Here is a 26,237-nt window from a genome sequence, read left to right on the forward strand (position 1 = left end):
GTTGCTAATCAGGGAAGACAGAAGCTTGAGTCTGGCACCTTAGACCACTGATGTCCTGACACTATGACAACAGTTGCTAATCAGGGAAGGAGGAGGAGACAGAGACAAAGGAGGAACAGCCAAGAAACAATAGTGCAGCCTTGGGGCAGGGTCCTAGTTCCACCTCCAGGGATACACATAACAATATCTTTGATCTCTTTTCAGAACTAAAACACAACAAATGGAAGATGCCATCATTCTTAATTCCAGAGAAGACCACCTGAGGCCAGATTAAAGGAACCAGAGAAGCTCATCAAGAGATTACCCAAGACCAGATTAAAGGCTCTGCACACACCCTAATCTTGTCAGCAACCCCACCCTTGAACTATTGCTATAAAACCCCTCACCAAATCCTCCCGGGTTGGGACACACAGTTTATGAGGTTAGGAGCTCTGCTGTGTGCCTGGCAAAGCTATTCTTTTCTACTTCACCCCAAACTCTCTCTCTGAGATTCGATTTGGCACTGGTGCACTTTGGCATCAGCATTATTTGTGTGCCCTCCTGCCTCAAAGTCTAACTAGGGATGGCAGACTGGAGCCCAGCTTGCATCTCACTTGGGGTTCAGAATATCCTGAGTCAAATTCATGTGTGGTTTAAATCTCTTTGATAATGTATAATTAATGAAAGTGTGGTCCTCAATCCTGGCTACATATTGTTATTGCCTAGAGGGTTTTGTAAAATACCGATGCCAGGGTCCACCCCCCAGAGAATCACACTTAAGTATGCTGGAGTGGGGCCAGTGATAACTCTTTCATTTCAATCTCAATTAACCTTTATATAGCCACTGAGATGTTCACTTTCTAGTTTTGGATGATTAGAATCTTGCTGTCATTCTTTCCCTTTTGTTCTCATAAAACCAATGACACAAAGGTTAAAGCCACTGAGAAAGTTTTTCAACAAGTGCAGTTCTGCTCATCGCTTTTCAAATGAGCAATTAATAATTCATAACAATTAACTGAGTTATGACTTTCTCTTTCAATACGTTTCCAAACATTAATAGATTAGATGGTAATTGCTATCAAATTTTATGTTCTATTATTTCATGTGCCCAATAAAAGTTTATCTTTTGGAACTCACTTTGTATTTCCTTTTGATATATTCATAACCAAATGCAATATACTGTATTAAAATATTTATTATTAACCTATCAAATATTAACCACTTTTAAATTATATGGATGAAAGAAAACAGATAGGCTACTTGTTTAAGTTTTCATGGTTCTCCTTATTTTAATATGATTTGGATTTGTAGAATACATGCGGGTAAAAACTGATGACATGAGATATTGTATGAGTTCCTGCCCCTTATAAAATTTTTCCAAGGCATATGTATGCCCTTGATTTCCCAGCCACCATTATTCTATGAACAATAAGTGACAAAAACAAACAAAAAAACTTGGACTTTGAAGTCAGCCTCCTAGGTTAAGTCCATAAGTATTACCTCATCCTTTGATTCTCAAACTTTAATGTGCATATGAATCACCTGATATCTTGTTAAAATGCAGATCAGTAAGTCTAGGGTGCAACCTGGGATTCTGCATTTCTAACAAATTCCTAAGTGGTGCTGATGCTACTGGTTGAAGGATCACACATTTAAGTTGTAAGAAGCTAGATGACTGTATACAGGTTACCTAGCCTCTCTGAGCCTCAGTTCATTTATCTGTAAAATGGGGATAACTGCTAATGGGGTTTATGCAGATTAAACAAGGCAGTATAAATGGCTTGGCACAGTTCCTGGCACATGGCACGCACTTAATAAACAGTGACCATTGTCCTCATTGCAATTAGGAGAGCTAACCTATGACCTCAGTGCTAAACTAGGATATCTCTGAGACGCCAACTCAGATATAAGATTCTAAGGTTATAGGTTAAAGCAGAGGTACCGAAGATCAGAAAAGTGAGCTAGAAAAGTGGTACTGGAAGTCAGTCTTCTCAGATTTCAACAAGAGTGAGGCACTGTCAGATTTGACACCTCTCTTGTACTGTCAGCCCTTATTAGAGGGCAGGGATCACATTTTATTTGTCTCTTGGTGCTCAAATTTAGCACAATCCTTGACACATAACTAGTATTGTACTATTTGTTAAGTGAATGATAGTATGCATAAATGAGTGAGTAAATGAGTGAATGAATGACTGCATGAACCCAAAGCCAGCCTAGTTGGCTGGGGAGGAGAATTCAAAGGTTTAGCAAGATTCTGTTAAGCAGCCCTTCTATTACCTTGGTTAAAATGAACTTAGTAACCAAAGATGAAATGAAGGGCAGAGTTTTTCTATAGAGTACGGGATGATCTGATCTCATCTGTTGTATATGAAGAACATATTGAACATGACTGATTTAATCATGTCTTAGTAGATGTGCCTATCAATAGGTTAAGCATAGTCTCCTCCATCCTAAGACACCAGAGTCTTTAGTAAAACTGTGACTTCAAATTTTAAGGTCTGATATAACCTGGTAGAATTCATACATTATATCTATAGGTCCATAAGTAGTTTAGCATCCTTGTTGCAAAATCAGCAATTTTATTTTCATTTTAACGAAATAACAGGCAGATGGCAACTAGACATATCATGGTGATCATTTTGTAAATGTGTAGAAATATGAAATCACTATGCTGTACACCTGGAACTAACATAGTGATATAGGTCAATTAAAAAAATATGTAGACATGGACAGAAAATATATAAAAATACTAATGATGGTTATTTCTGGGGGGTGGGGATTATGGGTGATTGTTAATTTTTACTTTATGCTTTTATGTATTTCTAGTTGTCTGCAATGAACATGTATAGCTTATAAAATTACAAAGAAAACAATAAATGTCATTAAAAAATAAAAGAGAAAGAACAGGGGTGTGATATCTCATGAAAAACCTCATAATACATCCAAGTATCTTCCACATGAGCACTAGTAAAAGTTGGATCAACACAATCATTGAAAATGCAGTGATTGTCATCTCTGTCATTACATCACTAATATATTGCCAAATTATTCAGTAGTAAGCCCTCCTGTAAACTCCCAAACTTTGTCTTTTTATACTCAAAGTCCATGTGAACAATGTAGTTGTCCATATTATTGATTTTCATGATGAAGCATATAGATTAATGTAAGACTAAGCCCATAGGGTCAATAATACTAATTAAAAAGAGGTCTACATGGGATTCTTAAAAATAATTACATCAATATTTCCTTATTTTTGTAGTGTGTTGTCTTTGAGACATATGCTCATTTCCCCCAAAGAGTTGTATAATTGCTTAGAAGAAATAACCACAATACATAATATTAGTCCTATACTTTTGCAGAATATGGGAAGGAATATTGTTAAAAATACATCTTAGCAATTGTTTCTCTTTTAATATATCCAGCGATGTCTGGATGATCCTGACTTTGAAGCATAATGATGAGGTGGGGACTAAGGTTGGACGCAGAGAAGATGAACCACGTGTGGGTCTGAATTTCTGTGTCTATGTGCCTGTTCCAGGTGAAATCCAACTTTACTGGAATTTACATCAAGGTAATCAATTGCCCTAAATTTACACATACCTCTTCTCCACACCTTGCAGCAACAGATAACTGAAGGTTGACTGTAATTTTTAAAAATAGAACACTTGACAAAGATGGGATGGAAAGCATGTAGCACTTAAATAGAGATGGGTCATGACATTCCAACCCTGTAGGTAGAGCTACATGATTTAAAATATCCTGGATTCGACAGACTCATTCACGCTCAAAAGAGCATTGGACAGAAAAGGCAGGGGTTCACAGCACTGATGAGCACTTCATTCAGAATAATTACGCCTGATATCAAAGTTGATGATAAAAAAAATAAATTCTCCATATGTTCTGTATGTATTTTTTTTTCCTGTGCCCTTAATGTTGTAGCCAGTATTATTACCGTGATTCTCCCTTAGCAGAGCTTTTTGCTGATATTCAAGGTGATGGGTTGTTCTGCAGAATGCAACAGAACGATTCCTCACACCAACATGAGCAATCCTGATTGTATTATGGCCACTCTGACTTCGCTTTCATTAGTTGCTGATTGTACTAAATTGATGCGAAATTGACTTGGCTGGCTTGTAAGCCTTCAAACAGTTGGCACTGACTATGTCTGTGATCTTGCTCTGGAAATTACATGGTCAAAGCCTTCATGTTTCTGAAAATCCTAACATTTTTCTTAAGGTCAATTAGGGCCTGGTGAATATGAATCAGTAAGACTGACTTCCTGTGATACTCATATCAAGATAGAGGACACACTTTCATGAAATGCATGGTTTGGGTTTTCTTTTTTTAATGTTCTCTCTTGCTTCCTGCTTCATATTCTCTCCATTTTATGTAAGAGGTCCTCTGTTTCTTCATTTTTAACTGCTGTATGAGTTTAAAATAAACCAAACTATGGTCTGCAGGCCAAATCCAGCCTGCGTCCTGTCTACTATGGCCTATGAACTAAGAATGGTTTTCAAGGTTTTTAGTGATTGAAACAAAATCAAAAGAAGAATAATAATTCATGGCACGTGAAAAGTATATGAAATTCAAATTTCAGTGTCGGCAAATAAAGTTTCATTGGAACACAGACACACTCATTCATTTCAGTGTCATCTATGGCTGATTTGAGGCTACAACAGCAGAACTGAGTAGTTGCAACAGAGACTGTCTGGCTCAGGAAGCCTAAAACACTTACTATCTGGCCTTTCACAAAAAAGTTTGCTGACTCTTGGAATAAATCACCAAAGCCTCTCTCTCCATCTGCAGAGTAAAAGTGACAAAATCCTAAAAATGCAATAGTAACTCAATTAGCAATAAATATTCACTGGTTTGCCATTTCTCAGGGGTTTGGCTCGGGGGAATTATCCTCTTTAAGTCTCAGTTTTGCTGTCTATAAAACAAGGGAAAAAATGAGCCCCCTGGTAGAATGAGATAATGTATACATGTTCCTGACACATAGAAAGTGTACAATAAATAACAATTTTTATTATTTTAAAATAATTGTTCCTAAAAAATTGGTGCATATGGAAACAGGTCAGACAATTTTTGAGACTTCAAGATCACAGAATTTCAGACCAAGAAGGAGCCTTAGAACATCCAAACCACGTCTAGAATTTCACAGGAGGAGCTGCATAGGAAAGGCTGAAGTGGTGGAGCAAACATCCCTTGGGGAGGTGGTAACAGTCACACCCAGATCAAGTCACTGTGCTGACTCTTATTCCCCTACAAGTTTCAGGTGGGTTGGCCCTTTTCCAATTGAGCTGATTTTCATACTTAGACATTTTCTTTATGTAACTTTAGAAGATTTTGAAATTCTCTCTCTTTCACACACACACACTCACTAGTGTGTAAAGAATGGCTCAAGGTGAAACTCCACTTAGGCACTGTCTAAAGTAAGGAAAGAACTACATGTATTGTGTTTCTGATTGGCCTTCTGATCATTTCACTATCAGATAGGCTGCTTTGATTCTGGGCTACTAGTAGATACAACTGTACCTGGCTTTCTTCATGAGCTTTGGCCTTTCACACAACTTTCACTGTTAAACTTGAATGGTTCTACAGTGTGAAATGGTATAATTTGTGCATACTTGTCATTCTCAAGATTCTTTTCAAATAAAGGGGTGAAAATTAGCGTGGGTTGCCAAGGTAATATGGAAAGTTGCCCAGCCAGGTCAGAACTGAGGTCCCTCTCTAAGCTGAGCACAGGTTAGCAGAGTAGTAGGCAAACCTCAGAATGTCAGGAGGGAGCCTGGAATTGCTGTTAGTAATTCCACTATTTGTATTTGTTCTACGCTGAGCTTCAGCAATTCAAGAGACTCGGGTTTTGAATGTATTAGGATATGATCCTACTGTGAACGGCATTCTGAAAAATTCACTTCTTCCAACCTGCTCCATCAGCCTTTGCTTCTGTGGTGGTTCCAAGTGAGCCATTAGTGGTGTGAAGCATTAGAGCACTCTCCACAGTGTAAGTGTAAACCCCAACTCCTCTGCTCATAGCTGGCATTGGGTCCCTGATGTATTAGAGGTCAGTGGATTTTCCTATCAATCCCAAATTAAAGAATGAAGGGAAAACAGGACTGTCACTGGAAAGTGATGGCTATTAGCATGACTGAGTAGTTTGGCACTGCTCTGCTGAATCAGGAGAAATTTCACAACTGGGAGCAACCCTGGGTTTGTTCTTCTAGCTGACAAAATGAGCCATTTCCCTCCAGGAGGACAACCCAGCATATCTGTAATACCTACAAATTGCCACTTTCTATCTTCCTTCTTTCTAATATTTTCATTTCTAAATTACCTCTGGGAGGCTCCTACTGGTTCTATTTAACAAGCACTTCATTCCCACACTTAGGAGTTGAAAACAGTAACATCAAGTGCCCTTCCAGGTATTTATTTTTCATCACTGTTATGTATGTGGTGCTCAGCAAGGGAAATGAGACTGGTGTTCAAGTTGACAGCAAGGAAATTAAAAACTTGGATTCGGTGATGCCATTCACTTTTACAACAGAGATATAAGAACCAAATGAGTGAAATCATGTGTCTAGGATTGCAAATGCTCTGAAGCATCACATACATCCTTGTTTAAGTGACATGCCACCTGTCAATGGATTCAACATGTGAGGGCAACTGGTAAAATGTGAACTGGACATTTCAGCATAACACAGCAAATGGCAGGAGACTCCGACTAAAGCAATTGAAAAATTACAAGTTAGGTTTAAGGTATTTGCCCAAGGAGGTATAATCTTCATCTCAGAGAAGCAATTGGAAGCATCATCTTAATGATCACAAGTTGTCAGGCTTGTAGAAGTTAATCTCAGACCAAAAAAAAAGAAAGAAAGAAAAATAAATCCCCCTGAACTATGGTAGCAGAGAAGTTATGGTGGGAACCAATTAATCTCTAGAAAAAAGAAGTTATATAAGTCTTAAGTCTGATTCTTGGAAACCAGAAGTGAGGACTGAGAACAAGGCTAGTGAGAGTATGAGAGTCTGTCTGTTGGTAAGGAGATTATAGAGGACAGCTGAGCAGCTGAACTGGGATTCTTAATACAAATTGAGCTGGGTCTCTCACTCTACCTTCCCTTTGCCCCATGGTCTTGGTCCGAGAGTCAGAGCTGGAAAGTTGGGGAGGCCCTAGAGATCTTTTCACTTGACTTTTCTTTTAAGCAGAAACTAGCCAAAAAGCATCACTCACAGGAGCCCATTCAACTTCTGTTTGAGCTTTTCCTGAGTCTGGGGATTTATCATAACTCAAGGCACTCTACTGTATATTCTCAAACAGCTGGAGAGAATAATTGTTGGAAAATACAAAGTTGAAAACCCAACTCTCTCTTTTTACCCACTGGTCCCTATTCTATCTTCCTGAAATAACAAGTCCTTCTGTTACATAATAGTCCTCTAAAACTGGTTGACAACTGTAACACGTTAAATCATATGCTTACCAGCCTTTTTAAACTCTCTTTCATATGAAAAACCCTTCATCAAAGACAGAACCCTCCTATGCCCCTGCTTCATTAAAATGTTTTTTTTTCCCAATGACTGGACTCTTGCTGTGGGCTGTCCAGGGCATGTGTCAGGGGAACTAAAACTGTTTTGGTCCTTGTTTTGTCTGAAATTGTGTTAGCTTCCTAGCCACTCATGACAAAATGTTGTATGGAATTGAACTTGAATGGAAGCTAAGATTCCCACATATTTGCCAATTGAACAACTTGTTAACACAGCTCTACACCATTCTACATTTTTGCAGTTTGTTTTTATAGCCTTAATTTGTAGCACAGTGCCTAGTATATAGTAGGGACTTAATAAATGCTCACCAAAAGCTCATAAGAAATCCTCATATAGCCATGTTGGTTAGTTTAGAAGTCTCCCAGTTTTCTCTAGGTAGTCTATTGGAAACAGTTTGTGATTTTATTTAAAAAAATTAACTTGTGTGTTTTTGTGTTTGAAAGAGGGTCTAAGATCCTACGTTTTCCCCCCAAGAATATTTTGTATTCTTCTTAAGGTTTGGGACAGTATCCCTCAAAGGTTTTCGATAGCATTGGTCTCTTATGTGATGTTGTTATCTCCCTACTACCAATAAGTGATACTAGTAGTTCACTGACTGCTTCTTTCACTCTTTTGGGTGAAGAAATTCTCATCAATGCAAGCCAACAATTAGCAGGACACATCTTTTAGCAGATATCTTAATATGTGAATTCCCCCATTTTGGAAGATTACAGAGCATTTAGATTTCCTAATTTGGCTTTGGACAATATCTATATCCTCTAAATGGTTGTATTGTCTATAATATACACTCACAATACATTTTCTATAAGATCTTTGATCTTCACTGAAAAATATTGCACTGTCTCTAATTCACAGAGCAAGTCTATACCTTCTTGACATACATCTCTCCTTTCTAATCATATTATGTATTTCTTTCAAAGTTTTACCCTTGAATATCTTTATTGCAAACATGCGTTACATTCCATCTCCATAATACCTGCATATTTATCCCTGGAATTAAAACCTTGTATTCTTGATGATTATTGTGGTAGGTGGAGAAAAATGTCTCCCTAAAGATGTCTATATCCTAATTCCTGGAACCTGTTTCTTTACATGACAAAAGGGATGTGATTAAATTAAGGGCTTTCAGATGGAAAGATTATCTGTGTGTCTCCACTCTAATCACATGGGTCCTTAGAAGTGGAGACTTGTGTCCAGGCTGTGGTTTGAGAAAGATGTGGTGATGGAAGAAAGGCACAGAGAAATGGAAAGTTCCTGGCTTTGAAGGTAGAGGAAGGGGCCACAAGCCAAGGAATGCGGGTGGCCTCCAGAAGCTGGAAAAGGAAAGGAAACAGGCTCTCCCCTAGAACCTCCAGCAGGGAATGCAGCTCTGTCGACACAGTGATCTTAGCCCAGTGAGACCCTTATTTGCTTCTAAATACAGAACTGTAAGAAAATATATTTGTGTTGTTTTGAGCCACTAAATTTGTGGTAATTGGTGATGATTTTCTACAGCAGCAGTAGAAAATTAATATACTTATTATGCAAACACTGGGAAGGGATACACCTAAGCCAAGGAATTTTGTTCCCCAAACTTTCTCTTATTTTTCTCCTGAGAATAACTGTTGCCTTGTTTTTAACTTTGTGGTTTGCCACAGTGTCTGGTTTTACAGTTTTATAAGGGTATTTTCACTATATTCCTCTCAAATTTAATTGAAAAATCTTCTTGATCAGGCCATTGAGCCTCCTACTAAATACATGTTTTCCTGTTCTTGGTAATATATGTACTGATCCCTTCCAAGAACACATATTCTGATACTATAGACCATGGCCCAGCAACTTAATCTCAGCCGTCCTGTTGTTATGTGTGCTTAGTTCTTGATTTCCTACATTCTCTGTTATTTTCCAAATCATAACATTTAGCTACGTCACGAAATATTTTGACTTTAACCCAAATATTCACACTATAAGTTCTTCTGAAAGCACCATTAGTATTCATATAAATTAGGTAAAAATGTGGGGAAATTGCTGGCTTTAATAAACATTGCATGATATTCCAGTGTAGCTTATACATTCACCAGGAAGACAATACATCTCCTCATTAGCCCCACTGGTTCTATGTGTGAGTATTCCTATTTCATTTTCCAAACCAAAAAAATCACACACCTGACCTATGTCTAGTCTTCTTGGTGCTATTAACAAGTGTTCCATTATTTTCCAATACAGGTTAACCAAGCATATTTTGTGTGAAGCACGAAACATTACTTTCTCTTTAGAAGGTTCAGCTTTATTCTCTGGGATGTGGCTCATGCCTCTTCTCGGATTTCAAAGGGGTGCTTTAAAAAAAAAAATCTCTTTCTCCTCAATCTCATTCTTCTGTGGAGCAACCTCAGTACTAAGTTTGATTCTGCCTGTCCTCTTTGAAATCTTTTTACTTCTGCTTTCCTTCCTGAATTGCGCATTCCATGCTGTCTAAAGTCCGCTCATTCTGATGGTTTTCAAGTGTTTCACCTTTTGTCTGAGAGACCAGCTTACATTCATGGTGCAAACAATCAGTGGCCCCCTCACGAGAAAGTTCACTAATGAGCCTGGAGTTATCGATTTCCCCAGCTGAAGACACACAATTGCTTTTGGGGTCACCTTTGTTTCAATCACTTGAATTAGTCTTGTCTCTGATCAAGGGATTTTTAGAATCCCCTAGGTCAACAATTTGATACTCAATAGTGGCCATTCTGGCTGCACTTTCTGCACTATCGTTGTACAATTAGTTTTAAACATGGATTCTTACCTCGTTCTTTGACAAATCAACTTGTGCTTGGAACTAGCTAATAATAATTGAGATCTTACTATGGACCATGAGCTCCACATTATTTTCCTTGAATCTTCACAATTACCATATGTGTTAGGTCCTAGTATTATCCTAATTTTTAGATGAAAAACTAGCCTTAGGGAGCCCAAGTAATTTCCTCTAAGTCCTGCAGGTAGTAAGGGGTGGAGATGGGATTCAAACCCGGGTCTGTATGACTCCAGAGCCTAAGTGTGTACTCACGTAGTTCTATTCATAGGATGTAAGCGACAGTGTCAGCAACTGAATCTCTTTCTTTATTTTCTATTCCCAAATCCAAGTCCTTTTGGACTGCAGTTCTACATTGCTCCTCTTGCCAGTCCTCTGGGGGACTGGAACCCTGTGTCTAGATCCCTCGGACTCTGTCCTGATACCTATGACATCTCTTCCCTGGCCCCGCTTACCTAAATGTGCACTTAATCCCTGCTCATTGCTGCGAATGCTGCTATCAGCCCTAGTTGACCACTGTGTTTCTTCTTGGCCTTGATTTCTTCTTGCCAGGTCAATATCACTGCCAATAATAATGTGGCCAACCCAAGGATGGGTTCAACTCAGGGTAAGCAGAAGCATGTGTGTGTGTGTGTGTGTGTGCATGTACGTACGCGTGCGCATGTGATGTGGGGAGTGACTGGGGAGGGGGGAGAGAGAGAGATTGATTTGAGAGGTTTTTTTGAATGTATTCGTGTATATGCAGACAAAGGAAGGATATGAAAAATATTTATCAACTTACAAGCACTAACTACTTAGTATGAATACCTGCTCTAGTACTGGTATCTAGTACCAGCTGGTGCTGAAGGCACACCACTGACAGGTATTACCCTGTTAGTTGCTAGATTCTGGGGGGCATCTAAGAGATCCTAGGGAAGGCACTTAAGGATCTTAATGCAATAGCCATTTACCAACTGGCAAAAGGATTTCTATATTTTAACACAGAATATCAGTCCTGTGTGGGTGGGTCGAGGAAAGAAAAGAAGATTTCAGGATGAGATAAAATGATTGTGTGCTCAAAGGTGTATTTGAAATATGTGAAATTTATACAGTAAATCCAGTCTCACCCTGTTCCAGTCCTTCCTTTACAGAGTAGTCAGAATAATCTTTCTACAACAGAATTTTATCCTTTCCTCTGCTTGAAACTGTATGGTGGATCCCATAACTCCCCTGTATCATGGTCCTCACACCTATTCTCTGATGAGATAAAACTTCGTAGCTTGGCATTCAAGAAACTACAAGATCTGGTCTCTGGTTGCTTCTTCAACATTTTCCCTTCTTCCCAACACACACAACACACAACACCCACACCATTTACCCTCTAATCATATCAAAACCATTTGACATTTCTGGAACATAGTGCATTAGCTCATGAACCTTTTTGCCCAAGAAGTTCCATCCTGGAAAACATCTACTAATACTAGAGTACTCAAGCAAATGTCACCTCTCTGGGAAGCCTTACTCCCCATCTGGGCTTCACTAAAATCAGGTACATAGTGCTTGGCTCTGATCACCTTCTAACTGTTAGGTGCTTGTCAGCCTCGCACTACAGATTGTGAACTTCATGTCTACATGTCCAAAGCAGCTATCTCTCTTCATCCTTTAGCCTCTACTGCAAGCTCGATACCTAATTTATAGTAGGTACTCAAGAAATACTCAAGAAGTTTTTGGAACCAAGATGGCGGCGTAGAAGGACATGCTCTCACTCCCTCTTGTGAGAACACCAGAATCACAACTAACTGCTGAACAATCATTGACAGGAAGACACTGGAACTCACCAAAAAAGATACCCCACATCCAAAGACAAAGGAGAAGCCATAATGAGATGGTAGGAGGGGCGCAATCACAATAAAATCAAATCCCATAACTGCTGGGTGGGTGACTCACAAACTTTCAGAGTGAAGGTCCTGAGCCCCACGTCAGGCTTCTGAACCTGGGGGTCCAGTAATGGGAGGAGGAATTCCTCCCATTACTAGTGGGATTTGATTGCAGGACTCTGACAGGACTGGGGGAAACAGACTCCACTCTTGGAGGGCACACACAAAGTAGTGTGTGCATCAGGACCCAGGGGAAGGAGCAGTGACCCCAGGGGAGACTGAACCAGACCTACCTGCTAGTGTTGGAGGGTGTCCTGCAGAGGCAGTGGGTGGCTGTGGCTCACCATGAGGACAAGGACACTGCCAGCAGAAGTTCTGGGAAGTATTTCTTGGAGCGAGCCCTCCCAGAGTCCGCCATTAGCCCCACCAAAGAGCCCGGGTAGGCTCCAGGACTGGATAGCCTTAGGCCAGACAGCCAACAGGGAGTGAACCCAGCCCCACCCATCAGCAGTCATGTGATTAAAGTTTTACTGAGCTCTGCCCACCAGAGCAACAGCCAGCTCTACCCACCACCAGTCCCTCCCATCAGGAAACTTGCACGAGCATCTTAGATAGCCTCATCCACCAGAGGGCAGACAGCAGAAGCATGAAGAATTACAATCCTGCAGCCTGTGGAACAAAAACCACATTCACAGAAATATAGACAAGATGAAAAGGCAGAGGGCTATGTACCAGATGAAGGAACAAGATAAAACCCCAGAAAAACAACTAAATGAAGTGAAGATAGGCAAACTTCCAGAAAAAGAATTCAGAATAATGATAGTGAAGATTATACAGGAACTCGGAAAAAGAATGGAGGCAAACGATGCAGGGGACGTGGGTTTGTGCCCCGGTCCAGGAGGATCCCACGTGCCGCAAAGTGGCTGGGCCCGTGAGCCATTGCTGCTGAGCCTGTGTGTCCGGAGTCTGTGCTCCACAACGGGAGAGGCCACAGCAGCGAGAGGCCCACGTACTGCATAAAAAAAAAAAGAATGGAGGCAAAGATTGAGAAGATGCAAGAAATGTTTAACAAAGACCTAGAAGAATTAAAGAACAAACAAACAGAGATGAACAATAAAATAACTGAAATGAAAAATACACTAGAAGGAATCAATAGCAGAATAACTGAGGCAGAAAAATGGATAAGTGACCTGGAAGACAGAATGGTAGAATTCACTGCTGCAGATAGAATAAAGAAAAACGAATGAAAAGAAATGAAGACAGCCTAAAAGACCTCTGGGACAACATTAAACACAACAACATTTGCATTATAGGGGTCCCAGAAGGAGAAGAGAGAGAGAAAGGACCCAAGAAAATATTTGAAGAAATTATAGTCGAAAACTTCCCTAACATGGGAAAGAAAATAGCCACCCAAGTCCAGGAAGCGCAGAGAGTCCTGGGCAGGATAAAGCCAAGGAGAAACATGCCGAGACACATAGTAATCAAATTGGCAAAAATTAAAGACAAAGAAAAATTATTGAAAGCAGCAAGGGAAAAACGACAAATAACAAACAGGGAACTCCCATTAGGTTAACAGCTGATTTCTCAGCAGAAATTCTACAAGCCAGAAGGGAGTGGCATGGTATACTTAAAGTGATGAAAGGGAAGAACCTACAACGAAGATTAGGCAAGGATCTAATTCAGATTCCATGGTGAAATCAAAAGCTTTACAGAAAAGCAAAAGCTAAGAGAACTCAGCACCACCAAACCAGCTCTACAACAAATGCTAAAGGAACTTAACTAAGTAGGAAACACAAGAGAAGAAAAGAACCTACAAAAACAAACCCATAACAATTAAGAATATGGTACTAGGAACATACATATCGATAATTACCTTAAACGTGACTGGATTAAATGCTCCAACCAAAAGACACAGGCTTGCTGAATGGATACAGAAACAAGACCCATATATATGCTGTCTACAAGAGACCCACTTCAGACCTAGGGACACATACAGACTGAAAGTGAGGGGATGGAAAAAGATATTCCATGCAAATGGAAATCAAAAGAAAGCTGCAGTAGAAATACTCATATCAGATAAAATAGACTTTAGAATAAAGAATGTTACAAGAGACAAGGAAGGACGCTACGTAATGATCAAGGGATCAATCCAAGAAGAAGATATAACAATTATAAATATATATGCACCCAACATAGGAGCACATCAATACATAAGGTAACTGCTAACAGCTATAATAGAGGAAATCGACAGCAACACAATAATAGTGGGAGACTTTAACACCTCACTTACACCAATGGACAGATCATCCAAACAGAAAATAAATAAGGAAACAGAAGCTTTAAATGACACAATAGACCAGATAAATTCAATTGATATTTTTAGGACATTCCATCCAAAAACAGCAGATTACACTTTCTTCTCAAGTGCACACAGAACATTCTCCAGGATAGATCACATCTTGGGTCACAAATCAAGCCTCAGTAAATTTAAGAAAATTGAAATCATATCAAGCATCTTTTCTGACCACAATGCTATGAGATTAGAAATCAATTACAGGGAAAAAAAAGTAAAAAACAGAAACACATGGAGGTTAAACAATATGTTACTAAATAACCAAGAGATCACTGAAGAAATCAAAGAGGAAATCAAAAAATACCTAGAGACAAATGACAATGAAAACATGATGATCCAAAACCTATGGGATGCAGCAAAAGTAGTTCTAAGAGGGAAGTTTATAGCTATACAAGCCTATCTCAAGAAACAAAAAAAATCTCAAATAAACAATCTAACCTTACACCTAAAGGAACTAGAGAAAGAAGAATAAACAAAACCCAAAGTTAGCAGAAGGAAAGAAATCATAAAGATCAGAGCAGAAATAAATGAAATAGAAACAAAGAAAACAAAAGCAAAGATCAATGAAACTAAAAGCTGGTTCTTTGAGAAGATAAACAAAATTGATGAACCAGTAGCCAGAGTCATCAAGAAAAAGAGGGAGAGGAATCAAATCAATAAAATTAAAAATGAAAAAGGAGAAGTTACAACAGACACCGCAGAAATACAAAGCATCCTAAGAGACTACTACAAGCAACTCTATTCCAATAAAATGGACAACCTGGAAGAAATGGACAAATTCTTAGAAAGGTAAAACCTTCCAAGCCTGAACCAGGAAGAAATAGAAAATATGAACAGAACAATCACAAATAATGAAATTGAAACTGTGATTAAAAATCTTCCAACAAACAAAAGCCCAGGACCAGATGGCCTCACAGGTGAATTCTATAAACATTTAGAGACGAGCTAACACCGATACTTCTCAAACTCTTCCAAAAAATTGTGGAGGAAGGAACACTCCCAAACTTATTCTATGAGGCCACCATCACCGTGATACCAAAACCAGACAAAGATACTACAAAAAAAGAAAATTACAGACCAATATCACTGATGAATATAGATGCAAAACTCCTCAACAAAATACTAGCAAACAGAATCCAACAACACATTAAAAGGATCATACACCATGATCAAGTGGGATTTATCCTAGGGATGCAGGGATTCTTCAATATATGCAAATCAATCAATGTGATACACCATATTAACAAACTGAATAATAAAAACCATATGATCATCTCAATAGATGCAGAAAAAGCTTTTGACAGAATTCAACACCCATTTATGATAAAAACTCTCCAGAAAGTGGACATAGAGGGAACCTACCTCAACATAATAAAGGCCATATACAACAAACCCACAGCCAACATCATTCTCAATGGTAAAAAACTGAAAGCATTTCCTCTAAGATCAGGAACTAGACAAGGGTATCCACTCTTGTCACTATTATTTAAGATAGTTTTGGAAGTCCTAGCCATGGCAATCAGAGAAGAAAAATAAATAAAAGGAATACAAATTGGAAAAGAAGAAGTAAAACTGTCACTGTTTGCAGGTGACATGATACTATACATAAAGAATCCTAAGGATGCCACCAGAAAACTACTAGAGCTAATCAATGAATTTGGAAAAGTTGCAGGATACAAAATTAATACACAGAAATCTCTTGCATTCTTATATACTAATGATGAAAAATCTGAAAGAGAAATTAAGGAAACACTCCCATTTACCACTGCAACAAAAAGAATAAAATACCTAGGAATAAACCTACCTAGGGAGACAAAAGACCTGTATGCAGAAAACTATAAGACATTGATGAAAGAAATTAAAGATGATACCAACAGATGGAGAGATATACCATGTTCTTGGATTGGAAGAATCAACGTTGTGAAAATGACCATACTACCCAAAGCAATCTACAGATTCAATGCAATCCCTATCAAATTACCAATGACATTTTTTAGAGAACTAGAACAAAAAATCTTAAAATTTGTATGGAGACACAAAAGACCCCGAATAGTCAAAGCAGTCTTGAGGGAAAAAAACGGAGCTGGAGGAATCAGACTCCCTGACTTCAGACTATACTACAAAGCTACAGTAATCAAGACAATATGGTCCTGGCACAAAAACAGAAAGATAGATCAATGGAACAGGATAGAAAGCCCAGAGATAAAGCCATGAACCTATGGTCAACTAATCTATAACAAAGGAGGCAAGGATATACAATGGAGAAAAGACAGTCTCTTCAATAAGTGGTGCTGGAAAAACTGGACAGCTACGTGTAAAAGAATGAAATTAGGACACTCCCTAACACCATACACAAAAATAAACTCAAAATGGATTCGAGACCTAAATGTAAGACCAGACACTATAAAACTCTTAGTGGAAAACATAGGAAGAACACTCTTTGACATAAATCACAGCAAGATCTTTTTTGATCCACCTCCTAGAGTAATGGAAATAAAAACAAAAATAAACAAATGGGACCTAATGAAACTTCAAAGCTTTTGCACAGCAAAGGAAACCATAAACAAGATGAAAAGACAACCCTCAGAATGGGAGAAAATATTTGCAAGTGAAGCAACTGACAAAGGATTAATCTCTAAAATATACAAGCAGCTTATGCAGCTCAATATCAAAAAAACAAATAACCCAATCCAAAAATGGGCAGAAGACCTAAACAGACATTTCTCCAAAGGAGACACACAGATGGCCAAGAAGCACATGAAAAGCTGCTCAACATCACTAATTATTAGAGAAATGTGAATCAAAACTAAAATGAGTTATCACCTCATACCAGTTAGAATGGGCATCATTAGAAAATGTACAAACAACAAATGCTGGAGAGGGTGTGGAGAAAAGGGAACGCTCTTTCACTGTTGGTAGGAATGTGAATTGATACAGCCACTGTGGAGAACAGTATGGAGTTTCCTTAAAAAACTAAAAATAGAATTACCATTTGACCCAGCAATCCTACTACTGGGTATATACACAGGGAAAACCATAATTCAAAAAGACACATGCACCACAGTGTTCATTGCAGCACTATTTACAATAGCCAGGTCATGAAGCAACCTAAATGCCCATTGACAGATGAATGGATAAAGAAGTTGTTGTACATATATACAATGGAATATTACTCAGCCATAAAAAGGAACGAAATTGGGTCATTTGTTGACACGTGGATGGATCTAGAGACTGTCATACAGAGTGAAGTAAGTCAGAAAGAGAAAAACAAATATTGTATATTAACGCATCTATGTGGAACCTAGAAAAACGGTACAGATGAACCGGTTTGCAGGGCAGAAACTGAGATGCAGATGTAGGGAAGAAACGTATGGACACCAAGGGGGGAAAGCGGCGGGGGCGTGGTGGTGGTGGTGTGATGAATTGGGCGATTGGGAGTGACATGTATACACTGATGTGGATAAAATTGATGAGTAATAAGAACCTGTTGTATAAAATAAATAAATAAAATAAAATTTAAAAAAATAATAAAGAAATACTCAAGAGGATAAAGCATTTACTCCTATAACCTCACTGATCTACATACTAAGGATGTAAGGTGCTGGAGCTGAGGCATGGAGGGTTTTGTACACCATACAGCCTTTATGTGGTAGGGCCCTGCTTAAATCCAGTCTTTCAATGCCAGAAGGAAAAATTTGAGGACACTGCATTTTTTATAATACTCCAGGAAATTAACACAGAAAAATCAAGTTAGGCCCTTTTTTTGGCATACATTTACTCTAAAGCTTGATTAATTTTCCTCTCCAATGTCTTTCCCCGATTACACTTCAGGAACCCATTCATTAGGTCCTGTTGCTTCAGGTAGTTTACGTGAGACTTTCCCTTTTAGAAGGTGTGCCTTCATTATAAAGTCTCCTCATTCCTTATGCTTTGAATCTTGTTGCTAATTTCGGCCCTTCCTTTGTCTCTCCTTCTCTCCTCCTGACTGTCAGCCTTCTTTGGGCCTCTACATCTAGATGTTCCAGGACTGATGACTTATCCTCTGAGTCCTGACTCCTCACATTGTTTCTGGAATCCCAAACTCATTCAGAACCTTCAGGTGCTTTCTGGGAACCTACAGTGTATACAACGTTAAAACCATGGCCTTATCCAGAGCTTATGTGCAGAAGTGCTGCCTGACTTCTCACTATTTGACGCTTTTAATGACTCTCCAGCATGGCTGGAGATGCTCACCCTCTAGCTTCTAGATCCTATCCTAACCTTGGCCTGCTCAATGCCAAATCTCTCAATTATCACCATAGTTCACTGCTGCCCACGACATTAGTATAGCAGTAAATTTCACTTTGGCTTTTATAATATGTAGAAATGTAGCCTCCAGGTAACTATACATTCCATAAGTAGCAGATAAAATATTCTGTACATCCTTGGTAGAAATCTGCTTTAGATAGTTCCTGCATACTGACGATTTTTCAAGTGAAAAGTAAGCAAAAAACCTCTAGAGCTGTGCTGTCCAATATGGTAGACATATGTGTCTATTAAGCCTTGCAGTAGGGTTAGTTCTAATTGAGAGTTCTGTAAGCATTAAACATCCGATTTCAAGGACTATGAAAAATGTAAAATATATCCTTAACAACTTTAACATTAATTCTATGTTGAAATGATAATATTTCAGGTTTTTTTTGGATAAAAGAAGTTATTAAAATCCACTTCTATTTATTTTTACTTTTTTAATGTGGATAACAATACATTTAAAGTTACATGTGTGGCTTGCATGATTTTGTATTGGACTGCGCTCTCCAGAGGCTTTGCCTGGTGGCTCTTTAATATTAGTAAGCTGACTGTGTACAGATAGAGGAAAGTTAATGCAGAATTAAAATGCAAAAATTGTTATGAATGACAGAAGGAAGCTTCTGCTCAGATTTTAAAATTTCTCTTCCCTGAACACACCAACATGCCACCTGCCTTGACAAGCTTTTAAGAACGCCTGATAATCCTCAGAGAAATGAGGTTGAACCAAATGGCATCTGTCTAAGGCTCACTGCATGGTGCCTAACCTCAGAGGCTTAAAATCAATATTGATTTTCATCATTTATTTTATCCTGGCATTTAAATATCCCTTAGATTTATTACCTTTAGGTTTTTGGTTCAGATTCAGTGATGGGTATGATACAAGGGTGGTAATAAGTTATGCAGATATCATTTAATTTATGGACTCTGGAGCTCCAGGGTAGTTCAAGAAATACATTAAACACATTACACATCACCCTTCATTTTGCGGTAAGGATTTCTAAGCTGGGTCCCTATTGTGCCACTTAATTTATGGTCTGGCCAGGTACATGGATCTGCATAGAGTATTTCAGTGTAAGTTTCTCCAGCCATCAGAGGGGACAAAGATGGGCTTCAAAGGAGCCAGCTGGACAGCTGATGGATTGCTCTCTCTCCTATACATAGGCTGAGGCATTATGTAATTTTCAAAGCTTGTCAGCGGTTTGGGCCTTTTTCTGCTCTGAGAAGCTGCACGCACCGGCCTAGACAAGCAGAATCAGCCATGCTGCAGCAGGCAGAGGACAGCTCCCAGAGTTACTTACGTTGACAGCCGTAGTGCCAGGAATTTCCCGGCAGACACTCATCACACTTAGGCCCTGTTGTTCCAGTCTTACACTCACAAAATCCTGAGCCATTACAACGATCATGGACTGAGCCCAAAGGGTTACAGTAACACTCTGTAGAAACAAGACAACACACAGGCTGGAGACAAGTCCGCATGGCTTATAAGTTATCAACACAGGAGTGTTGCTTACTTAAATGCATCACTTAAAGAAAGATGTCCACTAATGAAATGCTTTGGCAAATATGGCTATTTCAGGTCCATTTATGTATTTGCTCAGCCTTCCATGATATCATTTTTATGTTATGGGAGGAAGTCAACTGAAAACCTCCAAGGAAATAAGACATCATGCTCTTCACTGGTAACAGATCGTAATGGAGGTTCCATTTGTTAGGGCATTTTTAGATGGTTTAATGAACGCAATGAGAATCCTTTATATATCCTTTATCTATCAAGGATAAATCAATATGCCATCAGTGTAAAATCTGTTTTAAATTATTCAAATGAGCTTATCGGTTACACTCAAAATTTGAGAACTGCCGAACACTGTTAAAGTGGAATATGAACGCACTTTGTTCATTCAAAGTCAGTTTTACTATATGATTTGGGATGGTGCTTTATATATATATTTATACTATGTCGTGATGAGCCTTTAGATATTGTATCTGCTACGCATGCTAAATTAGTATAGCTTTTATGCAACCTAGATTAACAATCATGAAAGAAAAATGAATTTTGTAATCCTAGATAAATTTCAACATAGGCATAATTTGAGGCTTGTATCATTATAATGGCTATGGACAGAACAATATAACTTTGTGTAATAAAAAGTAAACAGAATAATTTCTTGATTCCTCACACATTAGTATGCAGAATATTTTTACTTGTGAAGCTCTGTTTTTCTTAAAGGCTGAATCAGAAATAAGAATTCCTTAGGCTTCCATTAGCTTGAAAGGTAACAGCAGCTAGTTTCCAGCTTTTGGAATTTGTAGGCCAAAGTTACTTTTTTTGTAATCCCACTGTATAATACTGGGCAAGTTATTATGCCCCTCTGTCTCTTGATTTCCTTTATTTTAAAATGGTCCCATTAAGAGGTTTTCATGTCAAAAAACCAAATAAAATCACACCAAGCAACTAACCAAGCAACCAACTGTGAGAAACCCTGAGAATTTTAGTTTAATAACTTTAAGTTTAGCATCTTAGATTGGCAATGGAGATTCAGGGTTTACTGTTAAATAGAGAGATCCAGAGGTTTGGTTCTGTTTTTGTCATAGGGACTAATCATATAATTTCTTCAAAGAATGTGGAGTACCTTAGAATCATTATTTATTTCATGTTGAGTAAGTCAATTTTGAAGTTCAGCATTCTTAAGATACAAACATTTGTATGACTAAGAGTAACATACATAGGTAAAAATAAAACCAAATAAAGTCTAAAATGCTCTCTCCTTGTCTGGACTGATTTGCACTTAATAATCGGAGTTTTATTTTAAATTGGCATTTTCTATTTTGATGTGTGTATATACAGCAGTTGTTTAAAACATTTTTATATAGTAATTTTGTTGTGACTTTAAAAATACACACACACACACACACACTATAAGTATATACCTATAGCAAAACTACTATAATATGTTTCTTACTATTTAAAGTGTATAAAGTGTATAAGTTGACAATGAATCACCAACATTTCATAAGCCAGGGAGTAGAGTTACATCTGGCCAATATGAATTCACACACTGTGCTAGTCAATTAGCCCATAACAACTGATTAATAAAAGGTTTTAGATGTAAAAAAAAAGTAAACAAAATTTTTAGAAATGTGGAACATCTAAACCATGGTACATCTCAGTGGTTGTCATACAAAAGGTGGTAAGTGTAATGTTAGTCAGGAAAATAAGTGACAAGGAGAGGTGGGGTCTACACTCCACATTACATACAAATAATTTAGGTTAAAAAATATCATTTCTGGAACGACAGTCAATGGTAGATGTTGGGGTGATGAGGATGGCCTTGGAGAATTATATTTTATTCCATGAAACTAGGAAGAATATACAGGACTGTTAGACTAAAAAAACAACATGAAATACTTTTGGAAGTCTGATTAAAAAGTTATACTACAATTGATTTATAAGTATTAGAAGTGTCTTATGTTTGCTTTGTTTTACAGAAGGTACCTCTGATTACCTGATCTTGGGTCTCCAGGGGAATGAAAACAATCATACATCATAATTGGAGATATGTTTAGTAGCAACTGCTGAGCCCTGCATTTCATTCAGATGTCAAGCTTGTTATCAGGGATTATTAGCAGTGATTACCCAAGGTCACAAGCCACATATCCTCTAGCTTCCTGCTTAATGTTCGAGTTTATATGAAATGGAAGCATGCAAGGATGTCATCTTCATGAAATTGCTGCATCATACAGGCTAATTACATGCATCTTTGGAAACATGGCTGGCTTGGAATTTGTATGAAAATGGGTAAATTTACCAGGAATCACAAAGCAGCGATCACTGTGACAACATGGAATAGCGTGCATTTTATATTTGCCATAATATAAAATGATGCAAATAGTTTAAGACATCTATTTCAACATAGTCAACATTTTGTCAAAGATATGTGCTGTTCCCTCATAGCCAGGGTGGTGGATTTCATTGCCAATTGTTAAAGAAATGGCAAAGTGCCTTTTTTCCCCTTAAGTTTAGAGACGGCTTAGATGAAGTTCAAATTTTCAGGGATTAGTGCCTAATTCTGTGAAAGTGAATTGGGTAAATATCCATTCATTTTCATTAGCGCTTTCTATACAAAATGACATTAAAATTAACTCAATTACTTGAGGTGTATCCTCTCAAATTTAATTCTCAGTCCTGCTGCAAGCCCTTTGGGGAACTTAAATGTAAAAAATAGAGACCAGGTTGGTGCTGCCCCATAGGGCAAACCTTGGTAATGGAGCCACAGGCTTCCAATGCCCTTCAGAGAGCAAACCTCAGCCTCAGTCTCATGCCCAGGCAGCCTGACCGCTCTGCCCTTGGCCCCTCCAGTGGGAAAAGTGGAAGCTATAACTCTTTTAGGAAACTTTCGTACGCTTATAGAGACTAAAGACAAAAGATAGACCGTATGTAGCATATACCAGCTAGCCAAATTTTTCAGTTCATTCTTTAAAAACAATTTTACCCCTTAGGAAAAGAGCAACAATTTAAGGAATTTTGGTATGTGGAGGTATACTGTAGCTAATTCTAATGCTATCTAAAAATACTCATCTTTGTGTTTACCTATATCCACTTGGTTTGAAGAGCACAAAATACTGAATAGGGATATGTTTACCTCAATAATATAAAATCCTCTCCAAGATTTATAACTTTAATGAACAAAGTTTCTAGAAAGGGAGAAAAGAACTGTGTTTGATTTTTTAAAGTAGAAATAAATACAAGAATGTATATTAAACTTTCCATTCATCTGTATTTTACATGATTTAAAAGACAAAAGCTGAATGGCAACTTCTTGTCTGTGGATAATCAAATATGGATTTATAACAGAACTATGACTCTTAGAATTAGACAGGAATTGTGGATTTTGTAGTTCATAGATTACTTTAGAACAGGAAAAAGGGAGGAATTCATTAGAATAGAATACTCTGAGTAAAATATATTGGGATATTGTTAAGTTACCTGCTATGAGAAATTTTATGGAATAAAATCTTTTAAGGTCTTTTTCTTTGATTTAATGAAAATAATATGAAATTGATATTGCAAAACATTTACATCTTATCGTAATGTTTTGTATTTTGAAAAACTGATTAGCTTTTATTCCTGTGTTCCTATTTATTTTACCTTTTCACTTGTTAACATATTTATAGTATGACATTTATATATTTTTACAAATGACATTCAGCAAAATGTAACTGCATTCAAAATTCAGACAGCTATGTGCCTTTTGGTTTTTATTAATATTCTCAAATCTTTGTAACCCAAATGTTATAAAGGCAATTGAACTTCTGTTCACAAGCTCATAGTGGAATTGCTGCTGTCATCCTAAAAACATACCATAAGTAAAAGTCTGACAAGCTTAGCTTTGCTAATTGTGTCAGGGTAGTTGGGAGAAAGCGTTCAAAAGCTTTGAAGTCAGGAAACTAACTCTTTACTAAAGCTGTATGATTTGGGTCAATTTGCCTTTTTCTCAACTAGAAAATAGGGGAAATTATCAGTGGAGTACTTACCACCATGGTTTTGTTAATGAGGATTAAGTAAAAACAAAACAAACAAACAAACAAAAAACATACTTGCAAGTCAGTTCACAGTTTACCAAGTGTTTCCTGTGCATCCCACATGACACCAATTTGACCAGGAGTTTTCAACGACTTACCTAAGGCACACAGCTATTAAATAGCAAACTGGGACTTGAACCCAGCTCTCCAGCCTCTAAGTCCAGGGATTTCTCCACTAATTCACAAATAATAAGGAAGCACTTTGAAAAATAGAACATACTATAGACATAAACAGTATTATAAAAACTTGGCCCATTTTAACTGAAAAAACTTGTCCAGCTATTTTAAATGACACTTGGCAAATAACTATATAACCTTGACAATCCAATCAGAAAACAATGATCCCAGAATTACAGATTGATTTGATTTCTGTTTTGATGAAAAGATCACCTTTCATTTTTCAGCCTGTGTATTCTATCTAGTCTTTATGTGAAAAAATCTACCTTTAACATTGGTTGCCTATATATTACCTATTGGTGTGGTAACAGATACATATGTACCCTTCACCATTTTGAATATATGCACTTCTTCAAAGTACATTACGAAGTGAAATTCCATTTCTTATTTCTTATGTTTCATCAGCTCCCTTTCTTAAAGATAGGTTCTACTATGCAAAAGGTAGGAGAAGCTTTTTTGGATGTGAAGGGCACCTGGTTCTCTCCATTTGACATGATCAGTCACCACAGGGGGTGGAAAGAATGCTCAAGGGAATCCTGGGGCCCCAGTTTTCTAGGGCTCATGTACTTTGGAAGCTAAGAGAATTAATTGCCTTGAATAGTTTTGAAAAATTGCTTCTCCTTTTGAGGGCTATAGGAAAATTCAGTAAGTGGAATTTCATTACTATGGATGGAAAAGCCAGGCAAACTTCTACATTACCAATTGCTAGTGGCTTTCAATTCCAAATGGGAATATTTTAAATCAATATTAGTTAATTACCAATTATTTACAAAAGTTTGTGTCTTAATCTCGTATCTATAATTAAAAACCTTATAATGAGTTTACATTTTGAAAGTTGAGTGTACAACATAAGGCTTTAAGATCAGGTTGAAATGACCAGGTGTTAAGATTTCATGCAAAAAAAAAAAAAAGAAAAACAAAAAGAGAATTACTTCATCACTTAAACATGACTTTTCAGCTCATCATCTTTAAAGCAATGATTAGACAAGGATTCAAAATACATCCCCCAACTATGATTTCAATCTGCACAAGTGAATTCTTTAAGTCTACCACAAGGACGTTTTCTCCATTGAGAAAGTTCATTCTGGCTCAGCTGTGGTGCAAATCACCAGCCTCTCCACCTTAAATAGCTCCCCATCTCGTGAAAGGCACAGAACAATAGCTGAAATTATAATGGAACTGACCTATGCACACATTCTCATCGTCCAGCTGTGCAGAAGCATTTCTGAAGTAGCCCAGCCTGCATAACTCACAGTGCTGCCCTCTAGTGTTGTGTTTACAGCTCACGCAAATGACTGTATTTAGCAGATCGATATAACTGCATCGATTGGAGTGGCCGAAGCATTCACAATCTTGCAAGGAAGAACAGAAATGTATACAGAGTGTATACAGTCGCAGAATAACAGCACACTACATGCTTGGATAAAATGAGAAGTGGAGAAAAGATGGCGGAATGGCATTACATGTATGTGATTCCACATGACACATGGTGACCGCAGGTGGTTGTGACTGGCATGGAAGTAGCATCTGTTTCAGGCAGGAGAGAAAGATTGGACATTCAGAACATGATTGGAGAGTGTTAATTCTTGGCAGACAATATGAACAAAAGCATTTGCAGGTGTACACCTTTTAAAATTTGGGAAGACTCTGTTTCCATTGACGCAAAAGTCTAATTTTTGCACATTGAAAA

The 26,237-nt window shown here is 37.9% G+C and overlaps 1 protein-coding gene across 4 annotated transcripts in view; it reads right to left on the reverse strand.

Moving 5' to 3' along the window:
* Positions 1–26,237, reverse strand: part of NTNG1 (netrin G1) — a 340,603-nt gene that overhangs the window by 34,886 nt on the left and 279,480 nt on the right. The window contains exons 6-7 of one of the 4 annotated variants that reach the window (XM_029226837.1): positions 25,732–25,899; positions 20,089–20,223 (exon numbers count right to left, since the gene is read on the reverse strand). The exons of the other annotated variants lie outside the window; for them this stretch is intronic. Of the exons in view, the coding sequence (XP_029082670.1) occupies positions 20,089–20,223; positions 25,732–25,899 (303 nt within the window). The remainder of the gene's footprint in view (positions 1–20,088; positions 20,224–25,731; positions 25,900–26,237) is intronic. 4 annotated transcript variants of the gene reach the window in all.

This window comes from Monodon monoceros, unplaced genomic scaffold (genome assembly GCF_005190385.1).
Source record: "Monodon monoceros isolate NGI ecotype Baffin Bay Population unplaced genomic scaffold, NGI_Narwhal_1 Super_Scaffold_18, whole genome shotgun sequence".
Lineage (NCBI taxonomy): Eukaryota > Metazoa > Chordata > Mammalia > Artiodactyla > Monodontidae > Monodon > Monodon monoceros.